We start from the raw sequence: 15,295 nt of genomic DNA, 5'->3' as shown, positions 1-15,295 counted from the left end.
TAAAAACCTGCAAATGATTTTTGTGTAGCATCAGTATATAGTTCCATATCAGCGGCTTCCGTTATATTGTCGTTAATGAAAAAAGATACACCATTCCATTCTTTCAAAAATAACAACCACATATCCAAATCTAATCTACAATCCAAATTTAATTGTATTCTATGGTGAAGTTTCTTTGCTTTGGTTGATAAAGCAATAAGATGTGACACAAAGGATCTTCCATGCAAAATAACTCTTGAAGCAAAATTCATGTGCCCTAAAAGACTGAGGATTTCTTTCTTTGTACAATGTTTTCGGTTGCGAAAAGTCTCAATAAACTCACAAATTCTGTTAACTTTTTCTAAAGGTAGACGGGCTTCCATCAATTCTGAATCTAAAAATATACCTAGGTATTCAATAACTTTACAAGGCCCAACTGTCTTTTTAGCTGATAGAGGAATTCCTAATGAATCAAATATAGCCAACAAAGTGTCTTTGGTTTGGACAGCGTCTTTGTGGCTCTATTACTAAAAAATCATCTAATAAATGAAGGATGTTTTTTATACAGTAATTGTTAGTAGCTATCCAGCACACTGCTTGCGAAATGTTGTCAAATATTTTTGGACTTGAACGTGATCCAAAAACTAATTGTTTGAAAAAATAATATTTGTTGTTCCATTTAATACCCTGATAAGGCCATAAATGAGGAGACACTGGAATAATTTTAAACGCATCAGTAATATCGGTTTTAATAAGCCATGCCCCTTGTCCTAATTTTTTAATGATGTCAACTGCATCGTCAATTTTAACATAGCTTAAAGAAAATTCCTCCTTATCTATTAACTCGTTTAAACTAGGATTAAGTTCGTCATCATGTGGCGCAGATAAATCTACTATGAGTCGTTTCTTTCTCGAGTACTTGCCTTCGGCTACTCCTATTGGATTAATACGAAAATGTTCGTACGGTATATTGTGAAATGGTCCGCATAAGTAACCTTTCTGAATTTCAGTATCAATTAAACTGTTGACACTCTCTGGCTGTGACATTGCTGATAGTAAGTTTTTGCATTCTATAGAAAAGTCAGGTAAACATCTTAATCCTGTATGAAAACCATGTTTTAAACCATGAATCAAGTAATCAGTAAATTTGATATCAGGGTGTTTGATCAATTCATATTGTAATCTGTGAACGTTGATAGGTGTGAATAATGATAGATCATAATTTTGTGTATCGTTTACCTCTTCCTGAACATATGCGCCCCACTTTTTTGGGGCCCTTCCTCGTTTTTTGACACATTGCATTCATTTAGTGAGTGGTCTTTCTTACATAGTAGACATATGTGAAGATTGTAACACTTTGCATAATTGCAACCTTTCTCTCCATTGTAATTGTTGCATACTTGTCTACCATTATGTTTTACTATTGATCTACCATAAAAGTCAGAATTGGTGCCCTTTGTAGTTGGATAGTTGAGCGTACCCCTAGTACCTTCCTTATGAACTAAAGAGGGACAAAATCCTGTTAGATGCAGTGTGCTGTGACAATGTTCACAAGTGTTAGGCTTAAGATTAGCAAAAATGTTACAAAATAAAGCATTGTTACGCACAGACCAATCAACCATGATATTGTTATAATTTAAATGTGCTGCAGATTGTAGAGAAAACTGCTTGTGATATTCATAGAATCCCCTGCCACCATATCTGGTAGCCATATCCACTATATCTCTTTCATAAAGATCAAGTTCATTCCGCCTCTGGGGATATGCTGAACACATCACATTTTTATAAATACTAAATGCTTGAACAAATTCCCCTATTGACAATGATCTATTCAATCTGGGATCTGGTTTATTGTGATACGGAAACTGTTCAATGTTATCGCTGCACAGGCCAGCGTAAAAAGGTATTAACAGGGATGCAAGATTAACGTCCCTACCTGCTGTAATGTTATTTCTTAGTTGGGGGGAAATAGTTTCCACCAAAGGCAGTGATTCTGCCGAATACCCGTAACAGGTACGTTTGTATCCTCTTGTATCAACTTCTCGGGCCTGGGCTTCACTTCCTGCAGCGGCTGTAGGAACATGCCTGTTGAAGGACGATGTCTGAAAGCTTTGCATAGCCGATTCAATGGAGTAGTTCCCTGTAGAACTGGGAGATGTAATTGGAACTGAAGTAATAGTGTTTTGAATAGGTTGACTGTCGTCGACAGAATCATTTACAACTGGAGATCTTGAGGAAGTTGATGGTACTATCGGACTTGTACTGATATTGTTATTTTGCGGAAGATTGTTGGTTAAAACAGTTACTTTATTATTCAAAGAAATAACATTCTGTTGTAGATTTTGAACATTGGAAGACAGTTTAGACACGAGATCGACTAAAACTGCCGTTCTGTCGTTATTGTTATTGTTTACATTTGGTGTTGCATTCTGGGATCGCGCACTACTCTCTTGAGGAACTGCTAACATGGTGTCATGGCCGCCGTCGCTTACGTCATCTACACTCGAAGTCGCTGGTCTCAATAAACGGACTAACGCCATTCTCTTAGCATTAGTTGGGAATGTAATGTTTTTAGATATTAACTGGGAACGGAGTCTATTTACAGTCCAGTTTTCCAACAATTCTGGATCATAGGGTGCCTGTCTCTTTCTACCTTGGCGTTTAGGACCCATGTTGTTCACAATGGAAAAAACGAAACTATAGTCTATCAATACTCAATAAGATATCCAAGAACTATTTCCATGTCAATTAAATATGTTAATGTTTCGATACTAGATAAATTTCGAACTATATGATTTGATAACAGTAAATATATAGCTAATTGTTCTTGCATCCGATACATCGATGCGTTCTCTCAATTTCATCAACAATACTCTAACCCCCCTCTAGGGCACTATTCCTAATAATCTAAAAATAAATGTTATGCAATTGCCTAAGAATAGACTAAGATACTGCCTGCTAATCTTTGATGAACAGATGCATTGTATTGTGTATAAACTATATTTAATAAATCAAATTTCCTTAAAAGTAAGATGGAACAACAGTGTGACCATAGTACACACTTGTATTATCATTTTCTATGTTCAGTGAACTGTGAAATTCAGGTCAAAACTCTGATCATATCATAGGGGAACTTGTATACTAAGTTCAAAGTTTATTGAACTTCAACTTCATCAAAAACTACCTTGGCCCAAAACTTTAACCTGAAGCAGAGCAGAAAGACGGATGGACAAAGGAAATGATGCACAGAACAAAACACATCATGCCCCTATGTGGGGCATAAAAAATCTATTATTCTATGTGTATTGGGTCAACTTAGTTCACTATTAAGTGCAATGATTGAGAAGTTCAAATGTGAACTATTTGTTAAGTTTATTTCCAACTTTTACCTAATTAATTGATTTTGAAAAATACTCACTATATAACCAAGTGTTATCCTTTAACTCTATGAACTGAATATCGAAGTGATTACAGTTTTAAAATATCTTTGAATGAAAAATAAGGATTAATCAACCAATTATCATTAATCATGATCAGTATCAGTCTACAGATTTCTTCAAGGTAAAATTCAGATTTTTTTTCTTCAAATGGGACATACCATTCCTGACCTGCTATACCTAACCTAAAATAAACTGAACTGTTATGGAATGAACCATTCTCGGGTAGATTTACTTTATCATTGAATAGGCGACCTACATTTGCATGGATTTTAAAATGACACGCATTACATTTGCGCAAATATACCTGCAGTTTACCTGAGTTTATTTTTTTACCTATAATTTGTTTTTCGATTATTGTTTTGAACATAAATTGGCGATCATACCCCATCTTATTAATGAACATATGTAAGAAAAGTCTTTATTTATTTATATAAACATTAAAGAACTACATTTATGTAAAAGAAACGTTTTGAATAAAATACAGCGACTATCATGGAAAAGAATATTCAAAGTATATAGTCATAAATAAAACGCAATAACCATGCGGATGATCAATATACAGGAATTATCTACAGTTCAGTCCTTGCCTTGTACTTGTATTCTAGCAATTTGAGACAGCATAATGACGGCAAATGTCACCATTTTATATTTTAGAAATTGTTGAACGGTAAACTGAATTTTCTCTTTTGTCGGTGCGTTTTACAAGGGGTTGGTTATCGTTGACGCCAATTTTTAATGTAGTAGTAGCCTGAACTTGTATAATAATCTCAACGAAAGTGTAAATGGCTGGATGAGTTGAATGAAACTGTTCATTGTAATGGCTATGAAAAGACTCTGGCCCATGGTATTTGTTTCTTCATTGGCCACAGCCGTCCACATTGTTGATGGAAATTTTAAGTTGTTGGCAATTCTTTTTTATTTCTTTAAGTTACTTTGTTCAAATTTTAGTTTTTTTAAAACAATATCAAGTATCTTTTATTTTAAGTTATGGTTTTATTTTTCAGATACTTTGGTATAAATACACGCAAATGTAGTAACTTTTCAACCGGTAAAATTTGCGCAAACTGAATGTGTTTTTTTGCAGAAATGTAGGACCAATCCGCACAAACGTAACACGCCGCATTGAACACATTTCAATGGGACATACCATTCCTGGCCTGCTATACCCAGCTCAAAATGAACTGTATTTTTCTAGAATAAACCATTCTGGAAAAGGTATATTTAAATATGAATTGGATGTTTTAATTATTTCTTTATCTTGATGTAAAATTTGTTTTAATCAATAATTAATATATTCAACAGGATTTAGTTTTACAAAATATAAAACGTCTTTTAAAACTTAATACATGTGACATAAGGAAAGCATCATTGACTTAATTGAATTTTTACAGCTAATTTCCTAATGCATGTAGAACAAAACTTTGGTTAGCTTGCTTGCTTTGTTTGTATATTGTACAATCATTAGAATACTACCCAATTAAATTCAAATATGATATATACAGGTTAAACTATGCCTATATAAATTGTTTAAAGATGTCAATTTTATTTACAAAGCTTGTATAAAATATTATACAAACAAAGCAAGCAAGCTAACCAAAGTTAATGTGTAAAATTTGCAAGCATTATGAAATCAGCTGTAATGAACTTTCAACATTAATTTTGATGTTTAAAATCAAATTGCAGAGTAATACTGGTAAATGATTGAAATGATAGAATTTGGAAAGAAATTAGGTGGCAAAAAAAGCAAGAAAAGTTTTCTAATACTTGCTAAAATTATTAGAAAAAAAACCTATAAAGCCTCAACTGTGGAAAAATGAAGATCTTGCCTTTCTGAATATTTATGGAGTTTACAATTTTTCTTTATTAAAGTTTAAAAGTTATAACATAAATTTATAAAAAAAGGTTAAAATAGTCATTTAAGAAAAAAACACCCCCCAAGTGATGGCAATTGTTAACATTGATGAGAATCAAAATGCTTTCTTCTAACAGCAAAATCAGTTAATTCCTAATAAAATTATTAAAAATTGAAATTGTCTGAATTTTCCCCGAATTGTGGGTACCAAATTTTCAGTCGTCAAAATGTTGTTGGTTTGTTCAGTGTAGAATTCATGATTTTCAGATTAACAGATTCAGACCTAATGCAATCAAATAATTTTGTTTGAATCTAACTTTAATGATGGGAATCATGAAAAACTGCATAACTGACAATTCGCTAGCAACAATACATTCACAGAAGTTTAGGTTAACATCTGCCAAAATATTTACCTAGAGTTGTGCTTAGCTGTGATGGTAAATGTACTTTCATTGTATCTTATATCATAAATTTCCAAGATTAAAGGTGGTGAGTTGTCAACTGTAAGTGGTGTGGAATGACAAATAGTTGTAGCCAATGGACCTCCATATTTCACATTATTCAACGCTCTTACAGATATGTAGTATTTGCCATCTGCAATAAATAATAAGTTGAGTTAAAGTATGAAAAGGTCTAATTTGTTGAAATTGTAATTACAGTATAATAAAGTTGAAACAAGAAGGTGTCCATAGTACATGGATGTCCCACAAGCACTATCATTTTATATGTGGACCTTGAAATTGGTGTCAAAATACTAATTTGGCATTAAAATTAGAAAGATCATAACTAAGTTTCAAGTTGATTGGTCTTCAACTTCATCAATAACTTCCTTGACCAAAAGCTTTAACCCAAAGCTTGACCAATGGATGAATGAACGGACAGACAATTAAGTCACCAAAATGCCAAGTAAGAGTCAATAACTGAGTACTTTAAAAGTTTTAAAATAAGTGCATACTGAAGTTTTGTAAGTAACACTTTCTATTTTAAGTATGTTACCTGGCAGTGTTTCATATGGAGCAGGAATAGGATAAATTGTAGCAGTATGAGTCCACTGGGATACCTCAAAGAGATGCTTGTGTGGATCATGATGTTTATGTATCAAATTGTCACAGACGCTCTTACCAACAAATACTGCATAACCCAATAGTCCACTCTCTCTATCTATGAATCCATCCCAGTTAGCTGTAAATAAAAAGAATATACAAGGTCATAGGTTACATGCCCTCTATCATACAAGCCAGAAATTTAGCGAGCTATAAAAACAGGTTTAATCATTACATGTTTGAGCTTTTGATTTTGCTTTCTGTTTTGAATTTTCCTTTGAGTTTTTATACTTTTGTTGTTTTAATTTTCTTTAAACTAATAATCACATTTTCACTTTCAGTGAACAACAAAACTTAGGTCTCAACCCTATACTGACATATATTTGAAAAATTTAACATCATAATGATCATATGTTACAAGCTTAAATATCTACTAAATGTACCCAATACAATAGATTTAAATTAAATTTCACAGAAATAAATACCAGTAATGTATGTGTTATATCTTGTGAACAGGAGGTCTTTCATTGGCTCCATACCATTGAAAACTGCTTTGGAGCCTGGGCCATCTACTATCAATCTACAACAACAAGTTCAATAAATTTATATTAATATGACTTGAAGCACAAACAGTCTATAGATATCAGAAGATGTGGTATGAGTGCCAAAGATACAACTCTCAATCCAAGTCAGTTTGTAAAAGTAAACCATTATAGGTAAAAAGTATGTTCAAATAGAAATGCAAATTCAAAGAAATATACATGTTAATCTTACAAGAAAGCTATTAAACCAAGGGTTACATACGGAAAAGTTGGTTTTAACATACCTGTGATTTTTTATATTAGGGTTAATCCCTTTACAACGAATAATCCAATCAGGTCTATGTTCTTCAGGGATGAGAGACCGACAGTCAACGTGCTTAAGGGTGTCTCTACTGGCATTTATGATTTCTCCTGAAATGTTAGATAATTGTGCAAAACATATTTTCATTATATATGTGTTAAAAAACTTTACATCAAATAAAACTAGATGTGTCAAAGCGACACGAATGGCCCAGTCTCAAAAAGTTGAAAAATCTACAATTTTAATAAAACATGTGGACACAAACATGTCTCACATATCAAAAATCAGCCCAAAATCTGGAGGCGTATAGAAATAAAGTCTAAAAGTATAAATGTGATATTCAACAATTTTCAAAGTTGTAAACCCTTAATGTTGGCAAAAATTAGCAGAGCGGAACGAAACTTTAAACTTGATCTGTAACTCATCTTGGTTAGCCCACATGCCAAAGATCATCCTAATATTTGAAAGAGTTTAGAAAAAAAGTCTGTATAACTGTGATTTTCAACAATTTATCAAAGTCCAAAGCCCATAATTTCAGAAAAATTAGTGGAGGGGAAAGAAACTTAAACTTGATCTGTAACTTATCATAGTTAACTCACATTCCAAAAATCAGCCCAATATATGAAGGCGTTTAGAAAATAACTCTGTACAATGGTTTGTTGCGGAATGACAGAATTACGGAATTTCTGAATTTCTGAATTATTGAATTATGGACAAGGGTAAAACTATGTGGCACCAACAACTACGATGCAGGGCCATAAAAAGCTCTACCATGTTTGTTTCTTTCAAAAAACAGCATATACATATGGAAATGAACAAAAATCAAAGACTCACAACTCCTACAAAATCTGCTGTGGTAATATATTTAGGCCAAAATTCTATATTAAAGTTCACAGGGGCATAACTCCTTGAAAAAATAAATATTTTAATTTCCTGCTGATATGCACATCTACATTCTTATTATCTACAAAGTTCATGAAATTCTGTAGAGCAGTTTCAGAGGAGTTGAAATGACAAGAACAGGACTGACAGACATACAGGTCTCAAACATTATACCCTAGGAAACTTTGTTCTGTGGGCTATAATAACTTATATAGCACTGCATTGGAGAATCAACGTTTCATATTTTTAGTAAAACACATTTTACTGGCTATATCTCAGCAGATAAGACGAACAATTATACATGTACTACCTGTGATTGGCGTCGTCAAATCAACAAGGACACCTTGAGTGTTGATTATAGATGAATATCCAAGAGAATTCCTAACAAGGAAATTCACAAAGAATATCTTGTTGTGTGATAACTGTATCTGGTCAAAGTTGAACTGTTTAGTCTTCCCAACACCCAATCTTTCATAATGGGAAAAATAACCCGATCTTGATCTTTTAAAATGGTATCCCTCGATGGCTTCAACAAGTTCACATGTTCCATCTGCTGAGTCAAAATTAAAACTCATACATTTGGTTGGAGGTAAATCAGCACATGCTCTGGCACAATCTCCAGGTGAGTGTAAGGAAGAATCCTTGCCTGCTTTTGGTCCAACTAATTTTCCTGTGCGTGGGCTAGTGAACATCTCCAAAACCTTTCGATTGAGAGGATCAGACTCTGAAAATATACACCAAAATATTAGGCGCAAAACAAAATAAGTAGTAAATTTCAAAATTGATGCTCACAAAAAATATAATTTTCAAATATTCCGAAAAAGTATATCACGGTATCATCAAAGAAAGCCCTCATAGGCTCATTAGAATGATCATTGGCCAGACTTTTCATATCTACTATATAAATTACCTGCTGTAACATGATTTATGGTGCTTTGGTCAAGTTCAACATCATTCCATGGAACAAGCTGATCACCCCATATGCCTTTTCCATAACCCATTGCCACTTTAGTTTCTACAAGCTCTGAATCCTCATATACAGTCACTGAAGCTTTAATAACTGATGGGTTGCTGGTGGACTTGTAATCTTCATCAAATCTTCCACCAGGTGGGGTTATATCATATGTTGATAGGTAACATGAAGCTGTAGACTTTTGACCCGAGTCGTTCTCAGCTGTTACAGTAAAATACAGTGGCACACCAGTTGCTGCTAGTTTCTATGAAAAAAAATTCTATTGTTACAAATTTTATAGTCTATAATTTTTACTTTGAACTATGCTTATTATTGGATATAACAAGAATGTGTCCATAGTACACAGATGCCCCACTCACACTACCATTTTCTATGTTAAGTGGACCGTAAAATTGGGGTCAAAACTCAAATTTGGCATTACATTAACTAAAGGCTCTAAAAAGCCTGTGTCGCTCACCTTGGTCTATGTGAATTTTAAACAAAGGAAGCAGATGGATTCATGACAAATTTGTGTTTTGGTGATGGTGATGTGTTTGTACATCTTACTTTACTAAACAGTCTTGCTGCTTACAATTATCTTTATCTATAATGAACTTTGGGCCAGGTGAGCTAAAAAGACCATATATCATAGGGAACATGTGAACTGAGTTTCAAGTTGATTGGAATTCTAACTTTATCAAAAACTATCTTGATCAAAAACCTTAAAACTGAAGCAGGAGAGACAGAAGGACACACAGACCGAGAAAACATAATGCCCATAAATGGGGCCTAAAAATATAATTACAAACTACTATTAACTATAATTTTGAAATCTAAAGTAATATTTGATATAAATATTAGAGTGCATCTATCAGAGACCAAATGAAGTGTATTATGTATGCAAATACAGATCTCTGTACAAAAATGAGCAAAACCCAGACCATATAGTGAGCTATAAAAATCTACACCTGAAATCTTTCAGTATACTAATTTTAAATGTTTTTCTTTTCAAAAGCACTTCATAACCATAGGCATACATAATAACTTGATTTGAAAAAATTTCACATAGGCATATAAAATATGATTTAGAAATAATTATGACACATAGGCATATAAACTATGCACAAAACTTTTAAGTTTATTTGACTGCCAGATAAATTGAATATGTAGCTATATAAGAACAAACTAGAGTTTCATTTTCATTTATTTCTATATTTATTTCTATATTTTACTAAAGTATAAACATATATTACTTCTGACAATATTGTAGCAGGTCCTGCAAGTTCTCTCTTATTCAATACATCTCTACCACCAGGTACAGTTCCAACATCCAGGTATAACCTGACACCACTTCTGTCATCACCAGCATGGATAGAAATTTCAAACTGAGGCTCTGTGTAATCCTGATTTGAAATTTGTCTAACCAAACAATTAGCAGTGGACCGCTTCTCCTGAAATATTTTGTTGATGAAATACATTTATTGTGAATTCAGTCAAAATTGGATTTAACTTTAATTTCTATTCAACACAAAATAATAACAAACACATGAAAAAAACAAAAACAAAGAAAGAACACTTAAGGGGGCTCCTGGGTATAAATCAATTTTTTTTTCTATTATAGGATTTCGCTATATTTTTCTATATAAATGAACTTTATCATATACTTAAAAGAAAAATGAAAAATAAAAAAATGGGGTCACCGTTCATTTGAGCTCACAATTTGCCTCTAGAAGAAGCATTCATTTTTGTTACTGTCCATTTTTATCTGTTGAACTAATAGGAGAAAAAGAGGTAATATCGAAATAAAAAAATAACCTAATTACAGAAATCGCTTAAATTTTACAGTTATTTAGTTTATATACAGCTTAATTGAAAACAATAATAAAAAATATAGGTCACCAATGAGTTAAAAAGATATTTCAAATTTAATGCCACAAAATGGCACTTTTGCACCAAAGGGAGATCATTTGAAGCTTTTTCAATGATATAAACATTTTTAAAGTCATCTGGGGCCAAACCGAATCGATTTTTTGGGTTGTTTTTTGTACCATATTATAAAGTAACAACTAATAGTGTAATAAATAAAATGTGTAATGAAAAAATTAAGGTTTAATTTTTTGATGAAATTTTTGTACCCATGAGCCACCTTAAAACCCTTATTTTCATGATAAATCAATTATATCTGAATAAATTTTCATATTAATGTACATACCCTTTTCGTGCCTGGTTTATCAATAAACTCTGTTATAACTGGGCCAGTGAGATCTTTTTCTTTCTTCCAATTGCTTATGATATTTTGTCTTATAGTTGGAGAAGAATACTGCCAAATGGTTGCCTTGAACAATGTTATCTTTATAGATGTGAACAGTAAGGGTATCTCAAGTGTTATCAATACTTTCAGCTTTAGTCGTATAGGTGTCATGTCAAGATCCATAGTAATTCTGAAATAAAAGCACATTGGCATTATGCAGTAAACAGATTTTTGTAGTAACACTGGAATTCTGTCAATGGCTTAAGAGGATCTGGGAATTCTTTTTTCGAAATTCGGGATGTAGGGATTTAAATTTCTTTTAATTTGAGACCTCAAAATTTCATGTTCAGGGATTTCGGGACCAGGCCCCCACCGACCCGCCTCCAGAATTTCAGAAAATGTATCAAGTCACAGGAACTTAGGGACAGGACAATTGTTTTTCAAGCCCAGCTACTTCTTTTTTTCTAAAATTTTCAATTTTTCTGTTTTCTATTAATTTCAATTACATATGAATAATGTTAGCGTTTATCTGTATATTAAGAACATTTATTAGTAAATAGTGGATAGCAAACTTGAAAATGATAGCAGAATATACACTTTATTCACAGTATATGGATGCAAAATGCAAACCGGAAGTCTAGTCTGACTTCAAAATTTGTCCAATGACGGAAACAATATACAGACAACTTTATTTTCCTTTTTCTCCCAAAATAACCCAAACGGAGTAATCATAAGCGAGGATGACAAATGTAACTATGCATCGTACCCATAGGACACACAGGCATAATGATTAATTTATTGTGGTAAAAGAGAAGCGACACACAAAATGAGGTCTTCTCGTTTAATAATATAGATGGATACATTACCATTAATCAAAACTTGGGGCTCATATGGGTTGGACAGATGGAAGAACAGACTTAACAAAAACTCATCTACAGGAAAAGAAAACAATATAAATTCATATCTGATTGCAAGCAGTTCATACCACTTACACCAGTAACTACTATAAATTCAGATATTATTTGGAGGTATTAATAAGGGCGAAAAATGCAAAAGAATTATAATCGCAATAATTAAAATTGCATTTTAAAATATTTTATATGAATTAAACAGGATATTTCTCAAAATAGCAAAAATTAAAATTGCATTTTAGTCTAACATGACAAAATAATAAATGCATGCAATTTACAGTCAGCTGTAATAAATAAATAAGAAATATTACCCAACATCCAGAGGGAATTTACTGAATGATATCTCTCCTCTGGTTGGAAATTTCAGATCCATTATATGTCCCTCAAGTCTTAGTTTGGCATACAACATTGCAATTCCAATTCCTACTTCCCCGTAAACCAATATCCCAGTATATGGTGCAATCTCAGCAACTCCATTCATTCCTAAAACATTGACTCCTACTCTAAATTTCACACCATAGTATATACCAACACCAACTCCTACAAATAAATAAAAATGATACATTCATGAACAATTAATTTGGTATCTGTACTTCTGAAAATACAGATAGTGCAAACCGAGTCAAAAATCAAACATTATTCTAATTGTGGAAGTCCTTTAACTCTTGTAAAATAGCTCAAATCAATAGTTTGAACTATTTGAGATAAAAAATTTAAGTTCACTCATAATTTAACAAAAAAATCAGTTTCTTCAAACAGTAATTAAACGACTTCTGATAGATCAAATTAAGTGCACACATGTTACAACTAAATCATTGCTGACAAAATATGAAGACAGTCTGTTCCGTTCAACCTAAGAAAAATGTGACTAAATATATGTTGGACTAATAATGGACAGACAAATTAGCTGCAATACAGTCCCCATGCCTTTCGTGGGGGTATCATAGTATTTGTGTGGATAAATATAATCTATCTACATGAAATAAACTGATATTTGTATAAAGAAATTTTTCATACGTTCTTTAAATAGAATAACAAATAAACATACTAAATCTCAGAACAATAATTCCAGCAATTGGTATCTGACCAGCACCTCCAGAAGGAAATTGCACTTTTTTTGAACGCCTAGGTAATGGGACTTCTCCCCACATTGTAAGATCTTCTGATTTGAAGAAATCTGATTCTCCTCCTACTATTTCTGTCAAAAATTCTGATAACTGAAAGAAAATTATATTACTTTTTTTTATAAAATACTAAACTGGTGTTTGAGACATGAAATATTTAAACTTTCAGTGAAATACATAAAGTGTTTAATTCCCATTTTAAAATCTTCAAACATCAGTTGGTGAACATACATGTATATAATTAATAATTCAGTATTGTGACTGTCAAAATTTTATTTAATATGGGAGCTTAAAACATTTTCTAAAAATAGGTATTTTTTTTTCTCATGATAGGGGATAGTAATCAATTTTCAAAGAAAATAAAACCGATCACAAATATTGTCTTTTTTATAAAATTTGTAATGACTCATTTCAAGCATTTAGTCTTTTTCTATAAATCTTACCAAAGCTTTAAATAAATCTCTAAGCTGATCAATCAGTTTTAATACTTCAATTGGATCAACATTTTTGATATCTAGCAAATTTTCCATATCCCCAATTGTCATGTTAGCCAGCTTTTGTCCTAGAAGTCTTACTCCTTCATTTGTCAAACCATGTCCAACAACAAATGTTTGTTTAGTTCTGCCTGGAATGTCTGATGTAGTCCCTAACATGGTTTGAATAACATTGCCTGAAAGATGGTAATAATAATTCATCAAATTATTAGTTTTTATCTTTTTGGGAAGCAAGGAAATGTGAATCATCTTTTCTCCATGGTACAGAAGATTATATTTTGATTTTTTTTTTTTTAGAACAAATGGAAAATGAGAATCATCTGTTTAATCCCCTATGGACCTGAACATATTTTTTGGTTAAAGGAAAATTCAATTCATGGGAAGGATAAATGTATTTGAAAATCTAGATTTATCCATTGCATAAAAAGTACTATGAAAACAAAGATTATTGTATGTTTGATTACAAAGATGACATCTTGAAAGGAAGGTCTAAACAATAATTTCTGTCTATTAAAATTTAAGCTTTGTGATCATGACCTCTCACCAAGCAACTTAAAAATCAAGAGAGTTCATCATTCATTTAGCAGTGTCTGACATAGCAGAACTTATCTATAAACTTTATTTATGCAGTAGAACAAATTTGTCTAACAGAAAGAGTATGATTAGAGCCCAGACATATTTATTGAGAGGAATTGTTTGTTAGTAATGCACAACATCTACAAATATAGAAGGTGAGAACAACTAAGCTATGATTTCAACGCAAATAAAGCTGGAGAATTTTGAACATCTAAGAATACCCCTGAGGCTACAAAAACTGTAATATTTGAGACCACTTCTGTGGCTTTAAAGCTCAAAACCACTGGGTAGCCTATTCCACTGCCTCTTCAGTGTTAAAAGGAATTTAAGGGAGTGACTGATAACATTTTGAGATTAAATAAAGAAAATTTACCTCCTGTAACTGATACATTTACTTGCGAGTCAATGCCCATAGGAATGGTAGCAGGATTGTTCCTTCCCAGAGCTTTCATTGCAGACTTCAAGCCAGTTTTTGTGTCAGTGTCTGAAAGCGCTGCACCTTTAAGATTTTCCTGCATCATGCTCAGCTAAATGATTAAGAGAAACAGTCACATTACTCTTATCTTCTACATGAAAAAAATGCTGTGTTTGTTGCTATTGCCCCAGGCAGCCATGTTTTATTTTGTACTATTTTTTTTTCAATGTATGTGCAGTTTCTTATGTCTTTTTTCTTTTGTTTATTTTTGGTGCAAAAAACTTCCAACTTTTTATTTCAAAATGTCTTTACAAGTGTTAAATAATTGACATGTAACAAGCCAATGTTTAATAAATTTGGTAGCATCTTTTGATTGCACAACTCAAATTAACCATTCTGCTTCTATATGATGCCTTATCACCAATTATGATTGCATCATCCAAAAAAATTATAATATCTAGATTTCTAAACATATTCTTCTGCAAGTCATACCATAAATGGTGACCAAAGATACATTTAAATCCTTTAAAAAT

General features: G+C 32.3%; 1 protein-coding gene across 1 annotated transcript in view; it reads right to left on the bottom strand.

Moving 5' to 3' along the window:
* Positions 1 to 15,295, bottom strand: part of LOC139501250 (uncharacterized) — a 108,536-nt gene that overhangs the window by 68,242 nt on the left and 24,999 nt on the right. The window contains exons 31-42 of the mRNA XM_071290270.1: positions 14,721 to 14,874; positions 13,721 to 13,947; positions 13,202 to 13,370; positions 12,465 to 12,693; positions 11,204 to 11,432; positions 10,245 to 10,442; positions 8,950 to 9,256; positions 8,350 to 8,763; positions 7,141 to 7,267; positions 6,800 to 6,894; positions 6,268 to 6,453; positions 5,685 to 5,865 (exon numbers count right to left, since the gene is read on the bottom strand). Of these exons, the coding sequence (XP_071146371.1) occupies positions 5,685 to 5,865; positions 6,268 to 6,453; positions 6,800 to 6,894; positions 7,141 to 7,267; positions 8,350 to 8,763; positions 8,950 to 9,256; positions 10,245 to 10,442; positions 11,204 to 11,432; positions 12,465 to 12,693; positions 13,202 to 13,370; positions 13,721 to 13,947; positions 14,721 to 14,874 (2,516 nt within the window). The remainder of the gene's footprint in view (positions 1 to 5,684; positions 5,866 to 6,267; positions 6,454 to 6,799; positions 6,895 to 7,140; positions 7,268 to 8,349; positions 8,764 to 8,949; positions 9,257 to 10,244; positions 10,443 to 11,203; positions 11,433 to 12,464; positions 12,694 to 13,201; positions 13,371 to 13,720; positions 13,948 to 14,720; positions 14,875 to 15,295) is intronic.

Source organism: Mytilus edulis, chromosome 13, assembly GCF_963676685.1.
Source record: "Mytilus edulis chromosome 13, xbMytEdul2.2, whole genome shotgun sequence".
Classification (NCBI taxonomy): domain Eukaryota; kingdom Metazoa; phylum Mollusca; class Bivalvia; order Mytilida; family Mytilidae; genus Mytilus; species Mytilus edulis.
This window is presented reverse-complemented; position numbering and strand designations above follow the sequence as displayed.